The sequence below is a fragment of the Dromaius novaehollandiae genome, chromosome 4 (genome assembly GCF_036370855.1).
Source record: "Dromaius novaehollandiae isolate bDroNov1 chromosome 4, bDroNov1.hap1, whole genome shotgun sequence".
NCBI lineage: Eukaryota > Metazoa > Chordata > Aves > Casuariiformes > Dromaiidae > Dromaius > Dromaius novaehollandiae.
The window spans coordinates 77,767,958-77,788,823 of NC_088101.1; the positions used below are offsets into that span (position 1 = coordinate 77,767,958).

The 20,866-nt window shown below is 38.1% G+C and overlaps 1 protein-coding gene across 6 annotated transcripts in view; it reads right to left on the reverse strand.

Annotated features, from left to right (window-relative positions):
- HTT (huntingtin) overlaps nt 1–20,866 on the reverse strand; it is a 99,641-nt gene that overhangs the window by 27,271 nt on the left and 51,504 nt on the right. For all 6 annotated transcript variants that reach the window (XM_064511493.1, XM_064511492.1, XM_064511491.1 and 3 more), the window contains 13 exons: nt 20,774–20,829; nt 19,807–19,955; nt 19,028–19,164; nt 16,996–17,112; nt 14,951–15,073; nt 14,066–14,304; nt 12,569–12,711; nt 7,471–7,678; nt 5,933–6,074; nt 4,453–4,632; nt 2,096–2,272; nt 1,697–1,773; nt 901–1,039 (listed from right to left, as the gene is read on the reverse strand). In XM_064511493.1, coding sequence (XP_064367563.1) covers nt 901–1,039; nt 1,697–1,773; nt 2,096–2,272; nt 4,453–4,632; nt 5,933–6,074; nt 7,471–7,678; nt 12,569–12,711; nt 14,066–14,304; nt 14,951–15,073; nt 16,996–17,112; nt 19,028–19,164; nt 19,807–19,955; nt 20,774–20,829 — 1,887 coding nt within the window. The remainder of the gene's footprint in view (nt 1–900; nt 1,040–1,696; nt 1,774–2,095; nt 2,273–4,452; nt 4,633–5,932; nt 6,075–7,470; nt 7,679–12,568; nt 12,712–14,065; nt 14,305–14,950; nt 15,074–16,995; nt 17,113–19,027; nt 19,165–19,806; nt 19,956–20,773; nt 20,830–20,866) is intronic.

Consider the following 20,866-nt stretch of genomic DNA (forward strand, 5'->3'; position numbering starts at 1 on the left):
TTTGGGCAAGATTTAGAGTTACAGTAAAAGGAGTTTCTTGGTTAATTTGAAGACAGAAATTCATGGATAAATGGTTTCTGTGGACAGTGTTTCCTCCTACTACCTAAGTAGCTCTCAGCTTAAGTCAGTGAGCTCCTCAACTGTTTTATCAGTCTCCTCCAAACTGTCAGCCAATCAAAGAACATTTTTGCTATGTTTGCAGAAACAGTTGCCATCTCAGTTATACAGACACACACATATAGATAGATAAAAAGCAAACAAAAAAACCAAAAAACATATTCTGGTATTGTACATCTCTGTAGAGCACAAAGGAATGAAAAGGAGAAGTGATTTATACCATGGGATAAACTAGAGAGAAAGGAATAAGTAAACTCCAAGAGCCTCCCACTCCTCTTTTGAGATAAAGGCATCTAACTACATGAAAGACAAAAACAGTTAAGAGGTCACGTCTTCTGTGAAGGTAGCTTAAAGCCAAGAAGTGGGAACCAAAAGCACAGATAAAGTAATGCTTAATTTCCAAGAGAGCCAACCAACAGTTTTCAGCAGACAAACGAATAAAAGGAGCACTGCAGTGAACACATCAAGAATACAAATAAGAGTATGTATCTGTTCCTATTGGACATTATATAAATGTTTTAATATTACAGAAAGAAAAGACACTTGAGATGTTTTTGATGGTGATGTGCAAAACTATGAATGCACATGCCAATTATTCATCCTCAGTTTAACAGTCAGCCAACACACATGAAATCATTCACAGATCTACATTTGAGATTCACTGACAATTTTGAGAACATTAACTGTAAATTAAAAGTAAGCTGTACTCAAATATTTTGTAATAAACAAGAGCTTATTTTGAGCCAAGATATTTATAATTAATCTTTCTAAACATAATCTTACTTTGTCTAGAATTACATTCTCTAGAGGTGGCTGGTTTTCTCCATCTAGTGGATGTGAGGTAACCAGAGGTGAAGGGCTAGTCGTGTCTGGTGCTACCATAAGACGAAACCTGTCCAAGAGCGAGTAAAGTCTTTGGTGTCTGAAAATGGAAACATATATCAGCAAACAGCTAACTTGCTCAGTTCTGTAAATCATTTATAAATAGGAAGATATCTAGTGAGCTAATTCTAATTCTAGGAGGGAAAAGTGGTGGAGTCACCATGTTCTTTGTTGGATACACACACTCATATGACGCAAAACTGCAAACTTCAGCAGCTACTAGCAGTCAAAACAAATGAACACCAGTAATAAAACACTTATGTGTATACATGCCAATGTATCAAATGAAAGCTGTTCAATTTTTTTTTTTACGCAGTAAATCTTTTTAATGAATAAGAAGAATCAAATTCAGTGTGCAGATAACCTGATTGCAGATGAGTATGTTCTAACAGTGGCCAAAAAAGAATCTACCTCTTTAAAAAAAAATAGACTTTAGAGTAAAATAGAATCTATATTTGAGATTAAGAATTTCAATTTGTGGATTAAAGTCAATCCAAAGCAGGGCTTTGAATCCCCAGTTCCACTACCGTGATCAACAGCGTGTACCATAAGGTAATTCTGAGACTGGAGTAAAAAACTTTGGAGTATTTTACTTTGGAGGAGGTAAAAAAGGAAAAAAAAAAAGAGGAGGCAAAATAGAATTACTGCAATTCGTATTACTTAGTATGACATTTTAACATCTATTTGTATTATTTACCTTGTTGCTAATCCACTGTTTTGAAGGTATTCCTGAATTCTGTCTAGTTCTTCAACTGGTAACTGAGTAATGCTGTTCTATAGGAAAAAGGAATGAGAGTTTTACAGGACTAAAATGAGTAAGATATCCATGTGTACTTTCAACAGATTAGGAAAAACATATGCAGATGAAGTGAAATACAATAGTTTTTTCATATGTATTCATATAAACATAAAATATGCATATACACAAACATACATACATATACACACACAGACACATTGGAAAGGTTCTCCTTACCAATGAAATCACTTTAAGCATCACTGATAATCAGATGTACTTCAAGTTAAAAGTCATTACACTTATTTATATTGCTAGTACTAACCAGTCTGCTTTGCAAATGAATACATTTATCCTTACCTGTAAAGTTGCAGCCAAAAGCATTTCTACTCGACGACAAGCCAGCGTGTCTACCATACGAGCCAGCACACGGAAGGGAGTACACAGAAGCTTATCAACATACAATGTTAAGACAGCCCCCGACTGGCTGAGATGTATCCCCTCTAAGCACTGTAAAGTCTTCTTAAGAATTGTGGGCTGGACATTAAAACAAAACAAAAAAATGTCACATTACATGTCTAGCACAGATAACAGTTGAGTTAAATACAAAGGTGCTGGAACAGGAAAAGAGTAATCAATTCCAACAGACAGATCTCAAAGATAAAGGGAAAGGTATTTAGAAAGAACTATCATAGACAACTACCTGATCAATATAATCACTTGTACATTAACAAGTCTGAGTTATTGGGTTATTTAACTAACGTGAACACTAATTTGTTTAGTATTTAATTTTGAAAGCAGTAAGCATGAAAAGAGTTATAGATTAAGAGTAAACAAAAGGCTTCGAAAACAGTGAGAAGCTTGAGTTTTTGCTGAAAGGACTTCCTGATCAGATCAGTGAAAGAAGGCACAAGCTAGCAAATCATTTTAATTCTCCTTAGTTGTTATGGCCCATGCAGATGGACTGGTTCCTATTCCTTCCTCTGCAGGTAGTGGTTCTGTTATCTATGCTACCAAGGTACTGAAATCAAGTTAGAGCTTTAGCTTTCCATCATCTTTGGAAGGTCACGGAGAAGAAGAGAGGTGCCCAAGGACTGGAAGAAGGCTTCTGAAGGCTAATGTCACTCCAGTCTTCAAAAAGGACAAGAAGGAAGACTCAGAGAAATACAGGCCCATCAGCCTCACCTCTCTCCCTGGAAAGGTGATAGAGCAGCTCATCCTGGATGCCATCTCTAAGCATGTGAAGGATAAGAAGGTGATCAGGAATAGTCAGCATGGATTCATCAAGTGGAAATCATGCTTAACCAATCTGATAGCCTTCCACGATGGAATGACTGGCTGGGTAGATGAGGGGAGAGCAGAGGATGCTGTCTCCCTTGAATTCAGCAAGGCTTTTGACACTGTCTCCCATAACATCCTCATAGGCAAGCTCAAGAAGTGCAGGATAGACAAGTGGACAGTGAGGTGGACTGAGAGCTGGCTGAATGGCAGAGCTCAGAGGGTTGTGCTCAGTGGCGCAGAGTCTAGTTGGAGGCCTGGAGCTAGCGGTGTCCCCCAGGGGTCAATACTGGGTCCAGTCTTGTTCAACTTCTTCATCAATGACCCCCATGAAGGGACAGAGTGGACCTTCAGCAAGTTTGTTGATGATACCAAACTGGGAGGAGTGGCTGATACGCCAGAGGGCTGTGCTGTCACTCAGAGAGACCTGGACAGGCTGGAGAGTTGGGTGGAGAGGAACCTCATGAAGTTCCACAAAGGGAAGTGCAGACTCCTGCACCTAGGGAGGAATAACCCCAAGCACCAGTACAGGCTAGGGGCTGACCTGGAAAGCAGCTCTGCGGAGGAGGACCTGGAAATCCTCGCAGGCAACAAGTTGACCATGAGCCAGCAATGTGCCCTTGTGGTCAAGAAGGCCAATGGTATCCTAGGTTGCATTAGGAAAAGAGCTGCCTGCAGGTCGAGGGAGGTGATCCTCCCCCTCAACTCAGCCCTGGTGAGGCCACATCTGGAGTACCATGTCCAATTCTAGGCTCCTCAGTACAAGAGAGGCACAGAGCTACTGGAGCAAGTCCAGTGGAGGGCTACAAAGATGATTAGGGGACTGGAGCATCTCTCCTATGAGGAAAGGCTGAGAGAGCTGGGACTCTTCAGCCTGGAGAAGAGAAGACTGAGGGGATCTTATCAATGTGTACAAATATCGGAAGGGAGGGTGTCAAGAGGATGGGGCCAAACTTTCCAGCGGTGCCCAGCAACAGGACAAGAGGCAACGGGTACAAACTGAAACACAGGAAGTTCCATCCGAATATCAGGAAAAACTTCTTTACTGTGATGGTGGCAGAACACTGGACCAGGTTGCCCAGAGAGGTTGCGGAGTCTCCTTCTCTAAAGATATTCAGAACCCACCTGGACACGATCCTGTGCAATGTGCTGTAGGTGACCCTGCTTGAGCAGCGGGTTTGGACCAGGTGATCTTCAGAAGTCCCTTCCAACCTCAACCACTCTGTGATTCTGTGATTTGATGTGTTGGAACACATTCGATACTGAAGTTGCTAATATACTGTAAGGTTTCATCTTTGCATTTTTAAAGAAGTCACTTCAAAAATAAGATTATAACTTGAAGTATGACCCAAAAGTGTCAAAATTTGCACACTTACCAGTTAAACTTATGTTGGAATGTAATTGACTATTCTTAAAAATAGTCAAAAAGTTAAACTTACCGCTGCAAGATTCTCACACCGTGATTGAATGGCCTGGATAAAGAGACCACTGGCTGCAGAATTCCTGTGAACAGCACTAATAAAGTCTTGTACTGGAGGCTCATGGGACAGATTAATCAAGTCTTGAACATGGTTCACAATAAGCCAGGTCAAGTGTTCCGAATCATGCAGGTTTTGACACTAAAAAAGGGGGGGGAAGAGTATTTGATTCCTTTAACACCTATAAGCATTTTATTACTGAAAAGCTTATCCAGTACAACATTAAGTCTTTCATAACATAATTCTGATAAACATTTTAAAATAATTGTGTGAAGTGTCCATATTTCAATATTATCATCATTATTTACGCAAGGTTTTTTTTTTTTTTAAATGCTTTTGGTCTTGTTGCAAATTAAGAGGGTTACGATGAATTTCCAACCATCTTTTTCAGTATCATTACACTAAAAGCCCAGCTGAAATAAGAAGGTTAATTCAAAGATGCTGCTTTTAATGAAATTCTGTTAGAAACAAAGATACAAACTCAAAGTATTCTTGTAAAGTGTGATTTTCACTTAGGCTTCTTTTTAAAGACTTCATATTACTACTACAAGCCTTGAACACACATGAATAATTTCTGGAAAGCAAATCCAAAAAAATGATCTGTCAATAATTAATTCTAAACCTACAGAGGCTATGTCTATATCAACAAGCAGTGCAACATAAGATCTGTAGAGCTAACCAGGTGATGCTGACAAGTTAACATTCCCCTGTATAGAAGTTTTGGAAGGCTCTACTTTGCACTAGCTCTAATCTGAGCCTGGTTACTGAATGTCCATTAGTCATTGGAGGGCTTCTTAAACACACCTTTTTGTCTAGCTGAATCTGAAAGGAATACAGTCTGCTTGCCCCAAAACTGCTCTGCAATACAAACCAAAACACAATAACTAGGTATTATGGAAAGATTCACTTCAGAAGTACGCTCCCGATCTGAACTAAAATGCTAGTATTAATGCATGAAGAGGCTGAAGCCACAGGAGTTGCCCTCATTAGAGTATCAAAATGAAAGTGAAATGGTAAAGTAAAATCTTTCTTCTGAAAGTACAAAAAAAAAAGAGAGAAAAAAGTTTGTTTTTAAACCTCCAAGACACTTTGCTGCTACTGATGTTGAGAAGTGTAAAACTTCTTAGTATATTCCTAAGACTTCACATGTAAGAGTGTAAGTGGGTGTCATGTCCATTACCTACCATGTATCCTTTGCAAAGCATAAGAATTCTAAGTTCAGAACAGAAATAAATGCCAAATGGAAAACTGGATTATTTCAGAGATCATACTTGAGCTTACAGAACCACCCCCTGAAAATAAAATGACAAGTTTCACAAATGTTCATTTTTCACCTGTGAATTTGACATAGATTCACCCCATATACATCAGTAATAAAAGACTGTCAGCCTAATAAAATGCCATAAAAATACAGTTATAAAGTTCATAAATCAAAACTTACAACATAATCACAAAAGAGAATGAGTGCGCCTCTTCTCACTATCTCTCGATTGCACATGCCACGTTTAGATTCCAAATCCGATTCATCACTGTCTCCAGATATCTGAGGGCTAAGCAATTTAGTAGTAGAAAGACTGTGTCTCCTGCAAGAAGCATATTATTTTTTATTACTACAGCTACCAAAATATTAATAATTCAATTGCTTGGAATAGTCTACCCACATCCTTATATATAGTGTCTATTTTCCTAGAAACTCATTATAAACATTATTACTGCTTTGAAACAGACCCCTTGCTTTGTCATTAGCTCCTTACTTTCTAAGGATTGTGGTATTTCCATTTTTGTTCAGCATTTATTACTTCCTTGGACAGTTATTTAAGAGAGAAACATAGCTTATTATGTCTCTGGTGGGATAACATATCCTAATTTCTGTGTCTTCTTCTCAACCCATCAAACCAGTTCTTGAGTGTCTAAATCTAGCGTCAGATTGAAACTGATGCCCAACCCAGGTAAAACGGAGGTGATGCTGGTAAACAGAAAAAAGACAACTAGGACAAATAGCAAAAGTCACCTTAGTTATTTTAGTTGCCCTAGTTTGCTCATAAATCATAATCTGCTCATAATTTGATGTCTCCTCAGATCAGAATAATGCTTTTCAAGCCATCAGGTTTAACTGAGGCCAGAATCTCATGTTTGGGTGCTTCTCTTTCAAACCATTAACCCACTCATGTGGTAGAGCAAGATTAGCCCTCCTTAACATTCACTGTACAAACATCAGAGATGTCACCTAAGCTAGTTGTTAATCTCCTTCTACAGTTAACAGAGGGATACACACTCACATAGAAGGGTATCCTCCTTACTCTCAGAGAGGGAATCATCTCAACGTTAGAAGTGTCTGACAGATGGGACGAACCCAACCTCAGACCAAGAGAACACTAATTTTAGATCAGATGTCTGACTTTCAGACAACTGAAGTGAGGTTACTATGGTGGTTGGTGCTAATGAATCAGTTTGGTGCTAATACTATGTTTTGATGGCATCCAGGAATAGACCCACTCAGAATGTAGTTACATACCTATAGCTTACTGATCAGATTGTATTTTTATAAACAGTGTCTGTCATCTGCACTATCTGGCTGTCAACTAGAAGATGAAATAAAAATTCTTCATCAGAGCATGACATCTGGCATAGTGAGTATTTTGTTATGGTTACTTCCATAATTATAGTTAGAATGAGTACATAGATGAAGCTTTCTTGGTTTAGAAGTGGAGAGATTACCTGACAATATTTTTGAGGGACAACTGAGTACAGAATACATTTTCTTAGTTTGAAAGGCAGGCTGACCTCGGAACACACTATATGTATATATAACTGCATATGTAAAATAAATGCAAAAGAGCTACCTATTTCAGTACCCAATAGTACTATTCAACAGCTGAGAGGTTTAACAGATTCAAAGCTGGATTTTTTTTCACATAACTGTAGGAAATATAATTATGAGACATTCTACTCCTACTAGGGATCAAAAACAAATCTTACTTTGGAGTTTGATGCACTTCTGACCACCAGTTGTAGTTGGTGTAATTGACAAGAAGTAGGATTTGACACCAGAGAAGAACTAAAGAAGGATGCGTGGGAATCATGGACTGAACAAGATCACTCAAACTTTCAAGGGTATAAAAACTACCATCAGATCCATCTCCTGTAAAAAGCCTGGTGGCTGCAGCTGTGATTCTTCTAAACATCCCTGAAAACAATAAAAGCATATTAGAGTACCTATGCTCTAGTTGGAATTGCAAAATTTCAAAATTATTCAGGGTAGCCTGAAAATACAAAAACTGTTTTATAAGCCAGTACCATTCCTGGCAGGAAGGGAAATCATAAGTGGTTTTTATAAAGGTAGGGAAATCATGCAGTTTGCCAAAGGGCAGTATGGGAACCAGTAAAGGCCAGCTGTCAGACTCAGTATGCAATGCCTTAGAGATCTGACTAGAACTGTAATGATGAAACCTATCTTCTGAACCTTTCCTCTCTCATGTATCAAAAAGTTTATCTTATACCTGAAAACTTTTACCAAATTTAAAATTGTTAACTATTAGACCATTTTTTTTTAAATGAAGTTGAACACAAGAGTCCTAAATAAGACCAGAACCATGCTATATTAAGTATTCTACATTCTAAGAAAGATCACTTACAAGTCTCATATTCAGATGAAGGCTCCCCAAATATATTTAATTAAAACTAAGCTGATACCCTTCCATCCAAATTCTGCAGCAAGCACAAAAAAGTAAATGTTTTTAAGTAAGGAAAAAAATCTTTGCCCTGCATGCTGAACATTCCGTACAAAAGCTGAATTTTGCTTTTTGACTGTTTCTGTGTTTATATGCCAAAACGAAGGGAGGGAAACAAGGGAAAGAGAAACTTAGTGCTTAAAGGCAAAGGACCTCTTGAGCTCCTGAAAGCAGAGATCAGAAGAAAAAGAAAAAAAACAGTTAGAAACTAAGAGCTAATCAGAATAACAAAAATCTGCAGCATAGCTCTGTTTGCGTTGCCAGTTATACAGAAGAACAGAGCTGTAAGCTCCACAGCCACGTGGACCAGTCTAAGTTGCCCCTAGGATTCTGACAAACACACAGTGCAAATATCCGAGAACAGGAAAATAACTTCTAGAAATTCAGGTTCACTTACTAGCCAGTGCATTCCCATTCGAGCTTCCTGCCTGTGCAACAAGTGCACCATCTAGTGACTTTCTACAGTCATGAAAGCCACTACATGCTACTCTTGGAGGAGTACCTTACCTACACCTTTCATTTCTACTAACTTTAAGGTATCGCACTGGAAATCTTCATCTCTAGTCTGGTAGCTTCCTATAGTTGAATATACAGGAATAATCAATACTAGTATTCTGAACAAAACATAACATGTAAGAAGACAAGACGTGCAAGTAGAATAGCAGTTAGGAATGACAGAAGACCACAGTGTGTGTTCCCTGACACAAGTGACATTAAGCTGTAGCTGTAGTCAGGAGGATATAATTTAAAAGGAAAAAAAAAAAAATACAAGGGCTTCATAGCACAAAAGACAAGTATTACAAAACCAGGCACTTAGTTAAGCCTAAACCTAAAAGAAAATATAAGACATGAAAATACAGCTCAGGTGTGCAAACAACTTTCATCCTACTCTGTAATACTATATAATGTAACGCTATTACTACTAGTACTTAGAATGCATCCATAGTCTGACATTAAATTCACTTCTAGCAAACACGCATAACCCAGTGCTTGGCCTGAATATTTTACATAAGTTTCAACAGCATTTTTGGCAGTATTGCTTTGAAGCTAGTCTCTGCAGCAGGACTAGCTGAGCCTTCCCTTTCCATTATCCCCAGCTCCCATTGCTGAAGCACATGCTTGCCCAAATTCAATGACCAGTTTGATTTTCTGATTTCATTGATCCTGGCTTGACTCCATTTAACCACTTACCCAAAATCACTTAGCTTTATGAATGTTTCAGCCGTTCCTTGATAACAGCAGTTAGCAGTACATATACACATTAATTACAATAGTAACAGGGGCACAGGGGAAGAGAACATTCACCCACAACATCAAGGGGCATCAGCCCTAAAGCAGGCTTAGAACAAAGGTCAAGAAAGGCTCTGTTAAGCACAACCATTTTTTCTGTCTCTCACCTCACAACCTTGAGTCTTGGGAGCAAAAATCCAGGTTTGGAGGGCTCAGTTTCTTTAACCAAAGCTCTCTTTTGACAAGCCAAAAGACACATCCACCAAGGCAGCACTAACGCCCTTGCAACAGAACTCAATTGTTTTCCCATTCCCTCTCCTACCCATTACAGTCACTGAAGACTAGGAGATGTTAAGTCAAGGCAAAATAGAAATTTTGAGTTTTGGTAGAAAGGAGCAGTTGAAGAGCTAGAACACTTCCATTAGCTTGTTTGTTTGTTAAAGTCCAAACCTGACTTATTCATGTTTGCAAGAAGTTGGTAGAAAAGAGAGTAACAGAACAAAGGTGTGTGGGGGGGGTGTTCTTTTGTTGTTTTGTCTTAAACACTTTGTAACAGAGGACCCTGGAGGAAGAGCTTAAAAGAAAAGATTAGATAGTGTTGGACACAAGAGTATAGAATCGAGTTAAATGCCTAACACAGGTATTTTGTATGCACTTTTTCACTATTTACACCTGTTAAGTACGGAAGTACTGTAACTGCCATTTTACAAATAGGGACCTGGACTGCAGAGTGACTTGTCCAGTATCAACCAGGAAGTCTATGAAGACGCTGGGACTTTGCCAAGACCTTATAAATTGCAGCCACCTATCATCCAAGATCTGTGAAAAAGTAACTGAGGCCAGCTGTATGGACAGGACAAGCAGCTTGAACAACCAGTGCTTTGGAGGAAGAGAAAGGAGTAAAGGGTTTCAAGGAGTGTTCAAGAGAGACATTCCACCTCTTACCACCAAACACAAAATTCAGCAGGAAATCTGTGGCAATAAGAGCAGAAAATCTGTCAGAGCTACTGAAAATGGGAGCAGTAAGTACCTGCTAATACCCCCCTACAGAGAGGATGAGGATGTGACTAGAGTGCCAGAATTATTAGGAACAGTAGCTAAGAACATTATGTTTGTCCTCCAAAACATTAACAGCCACTTTCAGGTAAGATCTCTCTTTTGGAAACAAACAGGAGAAGTATGTAACTGAAAGAGTTGAATAATATTAATCACACTAGCATCTGAAGTTGACACAGGTTAGAAAATAGTCTCTGCCAGACTTTAACCATGAGAACACATTTACCATCTTTAAATAGAGCCAGACTCTGCAAGTTTGGGAAAGCTAGTAGAGACTATTTACTAATAGGATCTCTTTCCAAGGCCCTAGAGTATGTTCTCCTACAGGTCTCCAAGTCTTTCAAGAAAAGGATAAGGGAAAATTTATCCAAAGGTTTGAACAGAAAGTAGTATAGGCTGCTTCTCTGTGAAGGAGGTTTCCTTATGTCAGCAATCAAAAACTGGAGCAAGACTTAAACTCCCTATTCTTTCACCTTGGAACTATATTAACAATGAAAACACCTCTGTATGTATTTACAGAAATACTGAGATCCACCTAGAGCAGTATTCAGAAGCTGTCAAACACAGCAGAGGTTATTTAGGTTAGGCACCAGATCACTCTTGTTTCCATAAAGACAGTCTGTCCCCCAAACCAAGTAAGACTAAGCGAGGACACTGGTCAAGGTACACATCGTACAAGCCTCTCAGCTTTAACCGTCTGTTTCTTAGGAGTAAGGCACTCTCCTTCTGTCCATGGAGTTACACAGGAGCAGCAATTCTGGGATGACTATTCCTGATGAGATCCTCATCTACACCAGCCTCCCGAATGATTTGACAGAGCTACGCCAACCATGAAAGGACAAAAGGCTGAAAGAAGCAAGAAGCTCTAAGACAAAAACCCAAAATACATGCATTTTGAACTCCGAAAATACCAACAGAATAGCAATCCTATGAATGTGCCCTACCATTTAAAAAGAGTATTTCACCAAGGAAAGGATGTAGAGAGGAAAGGGAACCTTCTGAGCAGTAGAAAATGCCCAAGACAGAGACACAAGAAGTTCTAGGTTGAAACAGGGATGATTTGCCTACCTTACTGGGAAAGGAAACTATATTCCAGGTTATTCTCAACAGAAGACTAGGCAGACTAGTGAGACTGTTAGCCAGAGAGCACATCTACCCCAGATGTGGCTCAGAACAGGCCATCTCACAAAGGAGGAGAGAGGAGAGGCAAGGAGAAAGAGCTGCAAGTGAATTAGGCTGTGATAGCTGACAACAGTCCAAGAGAAGCTCTGCTGCTACCACACTCTCCTTAGGTCAATGGGGAAGCTGCAGGTGGAACAAGGTCATGGCAGACCAAAGGCCACAGTAAGCAGGAGAGTGTCTGCTCTACTGTCAAGGGTCAGGTGCTGCAGGCTGAAAATCAGAAGGAAAGAAAGGATAGTCACAGACAGAAATTAAAGAAAGGGCAGGTAATACAGAGAAGAGACAGACTGCTGCTGTTAATCTTATTTTCCTGATAGTGGCACTAAGGAATCCAGCAGTTTAAAGGCTGAGAGATTGGATATGTAGCAGAAGACACGTACAACACAATTCTCAAACCTGAAGGAGCACAACAGCCTACAAAGCAGTAGTATTGTTTGAAACAGTACTACTTTTCCTACTTTTTTTTGTTTTTAAAGCTATGATAAAGACAGACAGAAACCAGCCTTGTCAAGAGTCTGACCCAGTGGTCTGTATTTTAAGCTTGGACATACCTACCAGCTCCCAGTTAAAATGAACTGCAAGAAATGCAGACAGATGTTTGGAATGCTTTGCTGGAAAATTTTGGACAGTTAAAAGGACAGATGAAAAGTAACTAGACAGATTCTGCTCAGCCATAAGGGAAGGAAGCATTACAAAAATGTTCCCTGAATGTGCAAGCCCGAAGTTTAGGAGCTCTTTGCACTGCCTGGGATAGTATGTCTTTAGCACCTAAGTACTCCTTCTCAGTAGTTCTTCAATTCATTCAAGAATCGTCTCAGAACTGAAAACACTGATCACTGTTTGCATGCTGCAACACATGGCGTTGTTTCAATTATTACCTGATTTGAAGATATGAATTAAGCACATAAGCAGTGTGCCCAACTCCTGACAGTAGAAAGTGTGTTGCTGTTCATTCATGTCCACTTTCAATTGTTTGGTAACAATATCTTCCAGCAGAATGCCAACCAGTTGTAGTAAGAACCTTGAAAAACCATGCACACAATCAACAGAAAAACCATCACTGCAACATAGTTCAGAACAACATGAGTTTTGTCTGTGAAACTCAACAGATTTAAAAAAATCTTATTTAGGACAAATGGGCAATGACTTCATACTTTGTTTTTTTCTAACACAACATACAAGATTGATCTAAAACAAGTATGATGATAAAGCTATGGACAGATGATCATAAGCAACTGAATTAATTATGCATTGGAGCTGTGGTTACCTACTCATCAGCTAAGGCATAATAAATGATGGCATGCCTGCACCAGTCCACCTCACTTATAAACTTATTCAAAATGATGTTGTCTCTTTATAGTGATTTGCAATGAGCTAAGAACATACCCTGACAGTTATGACAGCTCAGCTGATGAGGAGCAACTTAATAAGTCACAATAATTTAGCTGCTTGAACCATCATCTACCCACATTCACACTACCACACAGATTCCAGATCAATCCTCCAGCCAGAGGGACACAGGTTGGGACACCAAAGAAAAAGAAACACTGGAAAGGGGTTTTTGAGACAAGCAGTTCTCACTCCCAGCCATAATCATTCCTCGGCTCACTCCTGATGGACATAAGGTCACGTTAAAGGAGTCCTCAATACCCTTTTCCCTCTACCCATACAGTGAGCTGAACCATAAAAAGAAGCTTTTCATCTAAACTTTGTATCTAAAGTTTCATATTTGAGGGGAAAAAAATTTCTTAAACAAATAGCTATTTCAGCTGCTTCCCACTATATCAAAAATAAAGATGTCAACACGCCACTGCACCTCTCCTGGCTTCTTTTGCCCAAGTTTTCCATTCTTGGAGGGCTCCACAATGGGAAGCTGACCAGCCAAAGCTAGCTCTTTAAAAGCAGAAAATAAAGAGCATGACTAATTTAGGAGATTTGAATCTATTTGCCACCAAGATTCCAATACAGAACGTGGGCTTCTACAGCGATCTTTCAGGCCCCACAGTGGGAGCACAGAAAGGGTTAAACTTTCAGCACCGATTTTGATATAGTCAGGATTTATCCAGTTTCCATTTTTTAATCATTTATCCATTTTAAGGCCAGAATTTATCTATTCACCCACAGCTCAAGTAAAACCTTCACTTGGCCTGAGAAGAGATACCAGAACAGCCCAAAATCCCCACTAAAAGCTGCTCATCTCCTTCCTTTGCTCTACAACTTACTTTACCCCCTACACACACACCTCCCTTATCAGTTTAATTCCAGCCCTTATTTCTATCAGGTAATATTTCTATGCGCATGTACATATCGCATAGTATATTTGCAATTTCTAAGAAAACTTAATATTTCTCAAAAGTTATTCAAAGACAACATACCTAGAAAATGTCTCTTCAGGCAGATATTTTGCCTGTTTAACCTCGGTGCAATCCTCTGGTGCAGATACGTTATTTTCTCCACGCCTCAGTCTGTTAATTGCTTGACAGGAAATCAAATATGGGGAGAAGGAAAGCTCTTGAATACGGGATAGAACTATGTCTTCTGTTGATTGTGAAATCAGAACTCTAAGGATAGCTAAAATTCCAGAAATCCATAACTGGACAGTGCTCACTGATGCCTAACACAAACACAAAAATGCATAAGATCATTAACAGAGTGAACAAATAAGCTTCACAGGTACCATAAGAATAGCATTTTGGAAGATCTGAACATAAAATTTGCCTCCTGCTTGCTGCACTCTCAGATGTGTCTGATTTTATGGAAGAGTGAAGGAAAACAAGTTTTAAGTTAAAAGTATTCAACATGACATAGGAAGGTATTCACCTTTTCTAAGGTAAGTCTTCAAAAAAAGAAAAAAACAACCCCACCACATCATCTCAACTATAAAAGTAATATTAGTCTTTGCATAAGGAAAATGATTTACTTAAATTGCATTCTACAATCATATCAGTATGTTCCTTCTACGCTCCTGATCCTCACAATATAAAAGGAAAGTAATCCATAAGCAGAGTTTTCCTGCTTAAAGTGCTCCCAGCTGGTAAATCTTACTAACTTTACTGAATTCTTTCCTAAAAATCTGCTTCAGGTACTCTATCATCAAACTGAAAACAGAAACAAAGGTTACAACAACTTTTTAGCACCCTTCTGCTGCTGTTTTGTTTTGCCAGAAAAACACCAGCTTCCATCTTCCTTGAGAATGAAAATCACTTTTACTGCTTAACTAGAAACATTTCCCCTGCCCCAACAGGCTCCCACTTGCTTACCATTGTTTTAGGAGTAACAAACATACTTCTTAAAAGCATGTCCACCGGGCGAAGGGATGAAGGAGCCAAAATTTCAAACAAAGTGTTCAGTACTCCCAAAGCATCATGAGAATCTATATGCATCTATTTAAAAGAAAAACCACAAAACTCATTGATAACTACCACTAAAAGTAATTGTAAAACACAGTGACCATTTCATGTTTTAAACATTCCTCTGACAACCTGTGCATAATCAGACTGTCCTTTATAACACAATTTAGAGCAATCAAATTCCATGAAAGGTAAATGAAAGTTTCACTGCAGGCCTTCCTAAACAGGATGTAGGTACACAGACAAAAGTCCATCATATGAAATCCAATACACATACAACATACATTTTATTAGGTGAAACAGACCACATTTAAAGAATGACTAATGAGACCACAAGACTGACTGTCATAAATTTTAAAAACTCTTCCCCTCTGCGATGCGTATCTTACCCTGCATTTCATAGAGAACAACAATGGTACAAGAACAACTGAACACCTTGGATGACAATAAACTTGAGCAGAAAACTAGGAGAAAAATTCCTCCTCAACAGAACAGTGAGCAGCTACAGTGGCCTTGCACTGCAGGAGTTAAGTGTCTTAATAAACTGATCAACTACTTCTATTTTAGTATTTATATTACATAACAATTGATTGCAAAGAAAAGCAGAGACCTGGACTCAATGAATCTGGAGGACCCTATCTTGCCTACATGATTTCATAGTTGAGCACATGCACAAATTTGTACAAAACAAAGGCAGCCTCAGTTTGCAAACATCTTAGTTTTGCTCAAAATCCGTTGGCTAGCCCTCAATACTTTCCATTAGATAACCCTGTGGGAGTGGGGATCTGCCACCATGTAATAAAGAACATTAATAGCACAATTTCACTAGATTAACTTCATATCCTGGAATGAGAAATACTCAACTTACTTCAAAGATAGCTGTATTGCAAGCCTGGGTATATAAATCGCTGAGGGAGCAGCATTGGAAGTCTTTTTCTTAAAAGGAGTCTTCTCCTTTTCCTTCCAGCTAGAAAGGGTCTACTCCCCACTCCCAATCTGGAGTACCATGTCCAGTTCTGGGCTTCCCAGTACAAGAGAGACATGGACTTACTGGAGCAAGTCCAGCAAAAAGCCACAAAGACGATTAAGGGATTGCAGAACCTGTCATATGAGGAGAGGTTCAGAAAGCTGGGACTGTCCAGCCTGGAGAAGGCTGAGGGATCTTATCAATATGTATAAATATCTGATCTTAGCGGGCGGGAGAGCAGGGAAGCAAAGAAGGCACAGCCAGGCTTCTCAGTGGTGCCCAGTGAAAGCACAGGAAGAAATGGGCACAAACTGAAACAGGGGAAGTTCCATTTATAAATAAGATTTTTTTTTTTTTTTTAATGTGTGGTTAAACACTGGAAGAGGTTGCCCAGAGAGGTTGAGAAGTGTCCAACCTTGGAGATGGTCAAAACCCAGCTGAACACAGTCCTGGGCATCCTGCTCTAGTGAACCCCTGCACCCCGCTTTGAGCGGAGGGATTGGAGTTAGATGATTTCTAGAGGTCCCTTCCAACCTCAACTATTCTATGATTTATAAATGCAGTTTTGAGTGATACTATTTTGTTTTCCCTCATTAAAGAGGGATGTAATTATACCCATTGCAGTTATGAAGAAATAATTTTGACATTCTGCAAATATGGAAGAATTTTTACATCATTTACAAAGTGCTCTAAGCAAGATATAATTGTGTACTTAAGAACAGCAGAATGGACTTTATCAGGAAATTTCCTAGAAAATACTACATATGCTTTATACATTTAAAATACAACCTTTGTCACTTCAAAAACTTGGTTTACCCTATAGTAATTGTTTTTCCAGATACATTGACCACACTTTCAAGTAAATTCTTGCAAGTTTTACAGTTTTTTGTCTTTATATAAAAATCATAATACCAAAGCTCTAACACATACAATATAACAATTATTTTAAATATTTACAGATGAAATATATAAATTTATATATAATAACCTGTTGTTTTGCAAGCATCGGAAGAATAATGTCAGCTATTTGCCGGGACAATCTTTTCCATTTGTCTTCATTTTCTTTATGACATTGTTGCAATACTAAGATGAACATTTCTAGCACCTGAGGAAAAGTCCAAAAAAACCCAAGTAAACACCCCGTACTATCAGGAAACATGTAAGCAATACTGTAGTGGGAAAAATATTTTACTTGCTCTATTACTGCTTCATCCATCTCCCACAAAACAAGATACAAGATACAAGATGTCTCAATTAATTCATCGCCTTAAATTATCAGCATTTACATACTTTTCCTGGCCGTTCTGTAAGAGTACATCTACTTCATTTCAACATTTTCTATTGCATACACCATATGAATGAAGAAAATCGACATGAGAGAATTAGATATTATTCTTAAAACCCCGTTTTTGACTTTAAAAATTCTTAACTGTGACAATGTTTGTTTTTAAAGAATTTTCCAGTACTTTTATAAACTAAAAAAATGCTTTCATGTTCTTTTTTTAAACTGCATTTGTCAAAAGACTAGTCAAACAATTGGAAAAAAATGATAGTAAACAATGCCGCACTGCCTACTCAACAAAAGCGAGAAGAGAGCAAGTCATTTCCCTCATATACACCTTTTCTTCTTTTGAGTACAGATTAAGTTTTAATGTGGTCAAGGAGACAACACAGGTACTACTATGCAGCTCATTCACCTGGGATACGTCACTTTACATGAAAAGTTCATGAGAGAGCAGGTAATTGAGCACACCAGCAGCAAGGATCATGCCCGTAGCAAAATGTAGTACGGGCTTGAGAACACCCCAGCCACGGCCCAGTAACCACGCAACTGCTCCGGGCTTACGGCTTACACAGAACAGCACCAGTGCATCGAGAGCACAGAATCAGAGCTACAAACAGGATGGGGTGGGAAGAAAAGCAACGCATGCGTGGTCTTTGACAGGTTCTGCATCTCAGAAGAGGATCTGCTAGCAACTGCGGTACCTTATGTAACACTGAAAGTTACTCGCTGTTTTGCATCAAGTGTCTACAGCGTCATTTCATATAGTTATATAAGCCATTTTATGATAATACAACTACAAAAATCAATAGAAAAATGTGGAAACAAAATTATCCCAATTCAAACATGCATTTCTAACAAATTATTTTGACTCATATTCGACAAGATACACTGCCTCCCCCCCATCCTCAGAAAATAGATGGCTTACACTAACATATACTGGAATTGCATTTTCTCAAGATGAAAGGAAAAGCACATTAAGTTGTTAAGCACCTGATCAAGCAATAAGATCCCATTAGTTATGTCATTTCTCTTAAAATTATTTTGCTGCTTTTCTATTAAACAAAGTGCATTGAGAAAAGTAATTCTTTTATTCCTATATAAAACAACAACATATTTTTCAGACCCATAAGGTCCACAGCAAAATGGCAAGTGATAACAACTGTGTAAATATCAGTCTCATTATCTCACTAAAATATAAAATATTTTTAAAATGTTTAAGACATTTCTGTTGTACAGCAATATGTAGACCATTTCTATGCAGCATTTTTCCTACTGTTAATCCTGTCCTTTTCCACTTTTCCGCCCATTCTTTTAAGTCTCTTGAATGCTAGTTTTTTCTATAGCTGTTCCATTAACCTACTGTTTATTCAATCTACAACACAACCACAACCTTCATCCTAACCGGAGCTTTTCAGTACTTTGTTACTGAGGCTAGCCAGTGGCCTACGTTACATGTACTAAGCAGACGTTACTGCTTGTAACATCCAACAGATGCATTATTTACCTTGAAATAGTGATTTGTACATAGGCCACAGGTTACATAAGCCAGCCCTCCCCTTACTTCCAAAAATATCTGTGCTTATTCTCCACACCAGGAAAGGTCCAAGCACAGAGTTCAGCTATTCAAGATTTGTTTAGATGATTATTATCATTGCCTGAAGTATTTTCAGCAGTCAAAGCAAAAGTACCTTTCATAAAGTGTAAACAGGGACACTTATTTGTCCTCCTCTCTTACCTGATGGTACTGAATAAGTCTCAGCAGCATTGACACTACCACCTCCTTTTGTGTTTCTAACTCTTTTCCAGCATCAGCTTTATTTGTTCCTCTTAACACAAAGAGATCATGAACGATGGGTTGCAGAGCTGGTATTGCTAAAATAAGATTTTTTTTTATTATGAGACAAGTCATTCTTCAGCAATTTTATCTTGTTCTAACAGTTCAGCTAACAAAGAAAACTATGCTTTAGTTTAGTTTAGCTGTGCTTCTACCAATCTCTGAAGCAAACTTACTAAAAATAAAAAGATAAAGGCATAGTTATGAAAGTAAAACAAAATTTACATTATGAACACATTTGCCCATTATCAGAGATAAAAATAGATATTTTTCTAAAATGTTTCTCAGCAGAACCACTGGAAAGTATGTGACAGAGCCTTCTTCTAGAAAGAGGCAAAAGTGAAGGAAAAAAAAAGAGGGTCCTAAAAACTAAAATCAAAGTCTTTAAAATACTGCTATGTGAACTTATTACTCAAGAAAGTTCCAAATAAAAGTTTAGTTGCTATTATATAATCATGCAAAATATGGGGTAATAGTATTAGCAGGGTACAATGCATTTCCTGAAGGAATTATGAGAGACTTATTTCTTGTATTAAAATAAAATAAAAAAAAAGATTAAAAGCTAGTGTTTTCTGGAATGATTAGTACAATCCCAGTTTTCTATAGCTTATACTTAATACTGCTTTTAATTACTGCTGAACTATTGCCAATTTCATTATTAGGGTTTTCTTTTTTCTTACCATGTGTAACAGCTTTCCTCCCACTGGCCATGATACCATCACACAGCTGAATGATCTTAGGAATTCCAATTATCTGTTTTGAATGATATCGCTCATAAGACAGCAATACCAGGAAAAAAAAGATATTGGGAATAATAGCTTCAGACTCCCTGAAAACAAAAAACAAAAATATCAAGTTTGAATTGCATAGCTGCGTTCAGTAAAAAGATATCTGTTTACATTAAGAATTTTGTAGGAATGTGTTCCCCTGTTTTTGTATAATATTTCAAAAATGTGTGTCCCCCATTTTTTACTACCAGTTTCTTCAAGGGATTTTTTGGTTAAACTTTGACCATTGTTCACTATCACTAGAAATATTATAACATACTATCTAATAACATGAGACATAATATAGCATTTCTGTAGGAGACTCACAAAGTTTCTACCTTACTTTTGCCTTTACTTTTATTTGAATTTTTTTTGTATACAACTTTTATGTCTCCATACAAATTCATGTGCAAGAAAGACCCAAATAATTGACAAACATTCCTTTGCTTTGCCTATATTGCATTAGATGACAACAAAAACGGATCAGGTGCTCAGCACACACAGTTATCAGAATACAAACAGATTCACACAATTCACAAAAGGAAGACCTAACTCTCCCTTCAGCAATTGAATGCTAATAGGGAAGAGTTGAAAGTATAGCTTTGGGGTTTTCCCAAATAAATCATTTTTGCAAAGGAAGAAACAGCACAACATAGCTTAAGATATTTTTGAAGGCTACTTCTTGACTTCTTCTACCACACAGAACCTAAATCTCCTGAAAGAGCTACTACTGGAGCCAGAGAATAAGGAGTGCATTGTCTAGACTGGAACTCTCCCCTTTTCATAAGATAAGAATATCTAGCAGAACTAATCGCTACATGTTTTGGAATAAGAAGCATGTAAACCCACACTGTTCATAGGATTTTTTCCAGTTTCATACCTGAATTGTCCTACTTCAATGTATTCAAATTGCTTTAACACAAATCCAATAAACACCTACAGAGAGAGAATAAAGTGTTAAAAAAGAATGCAC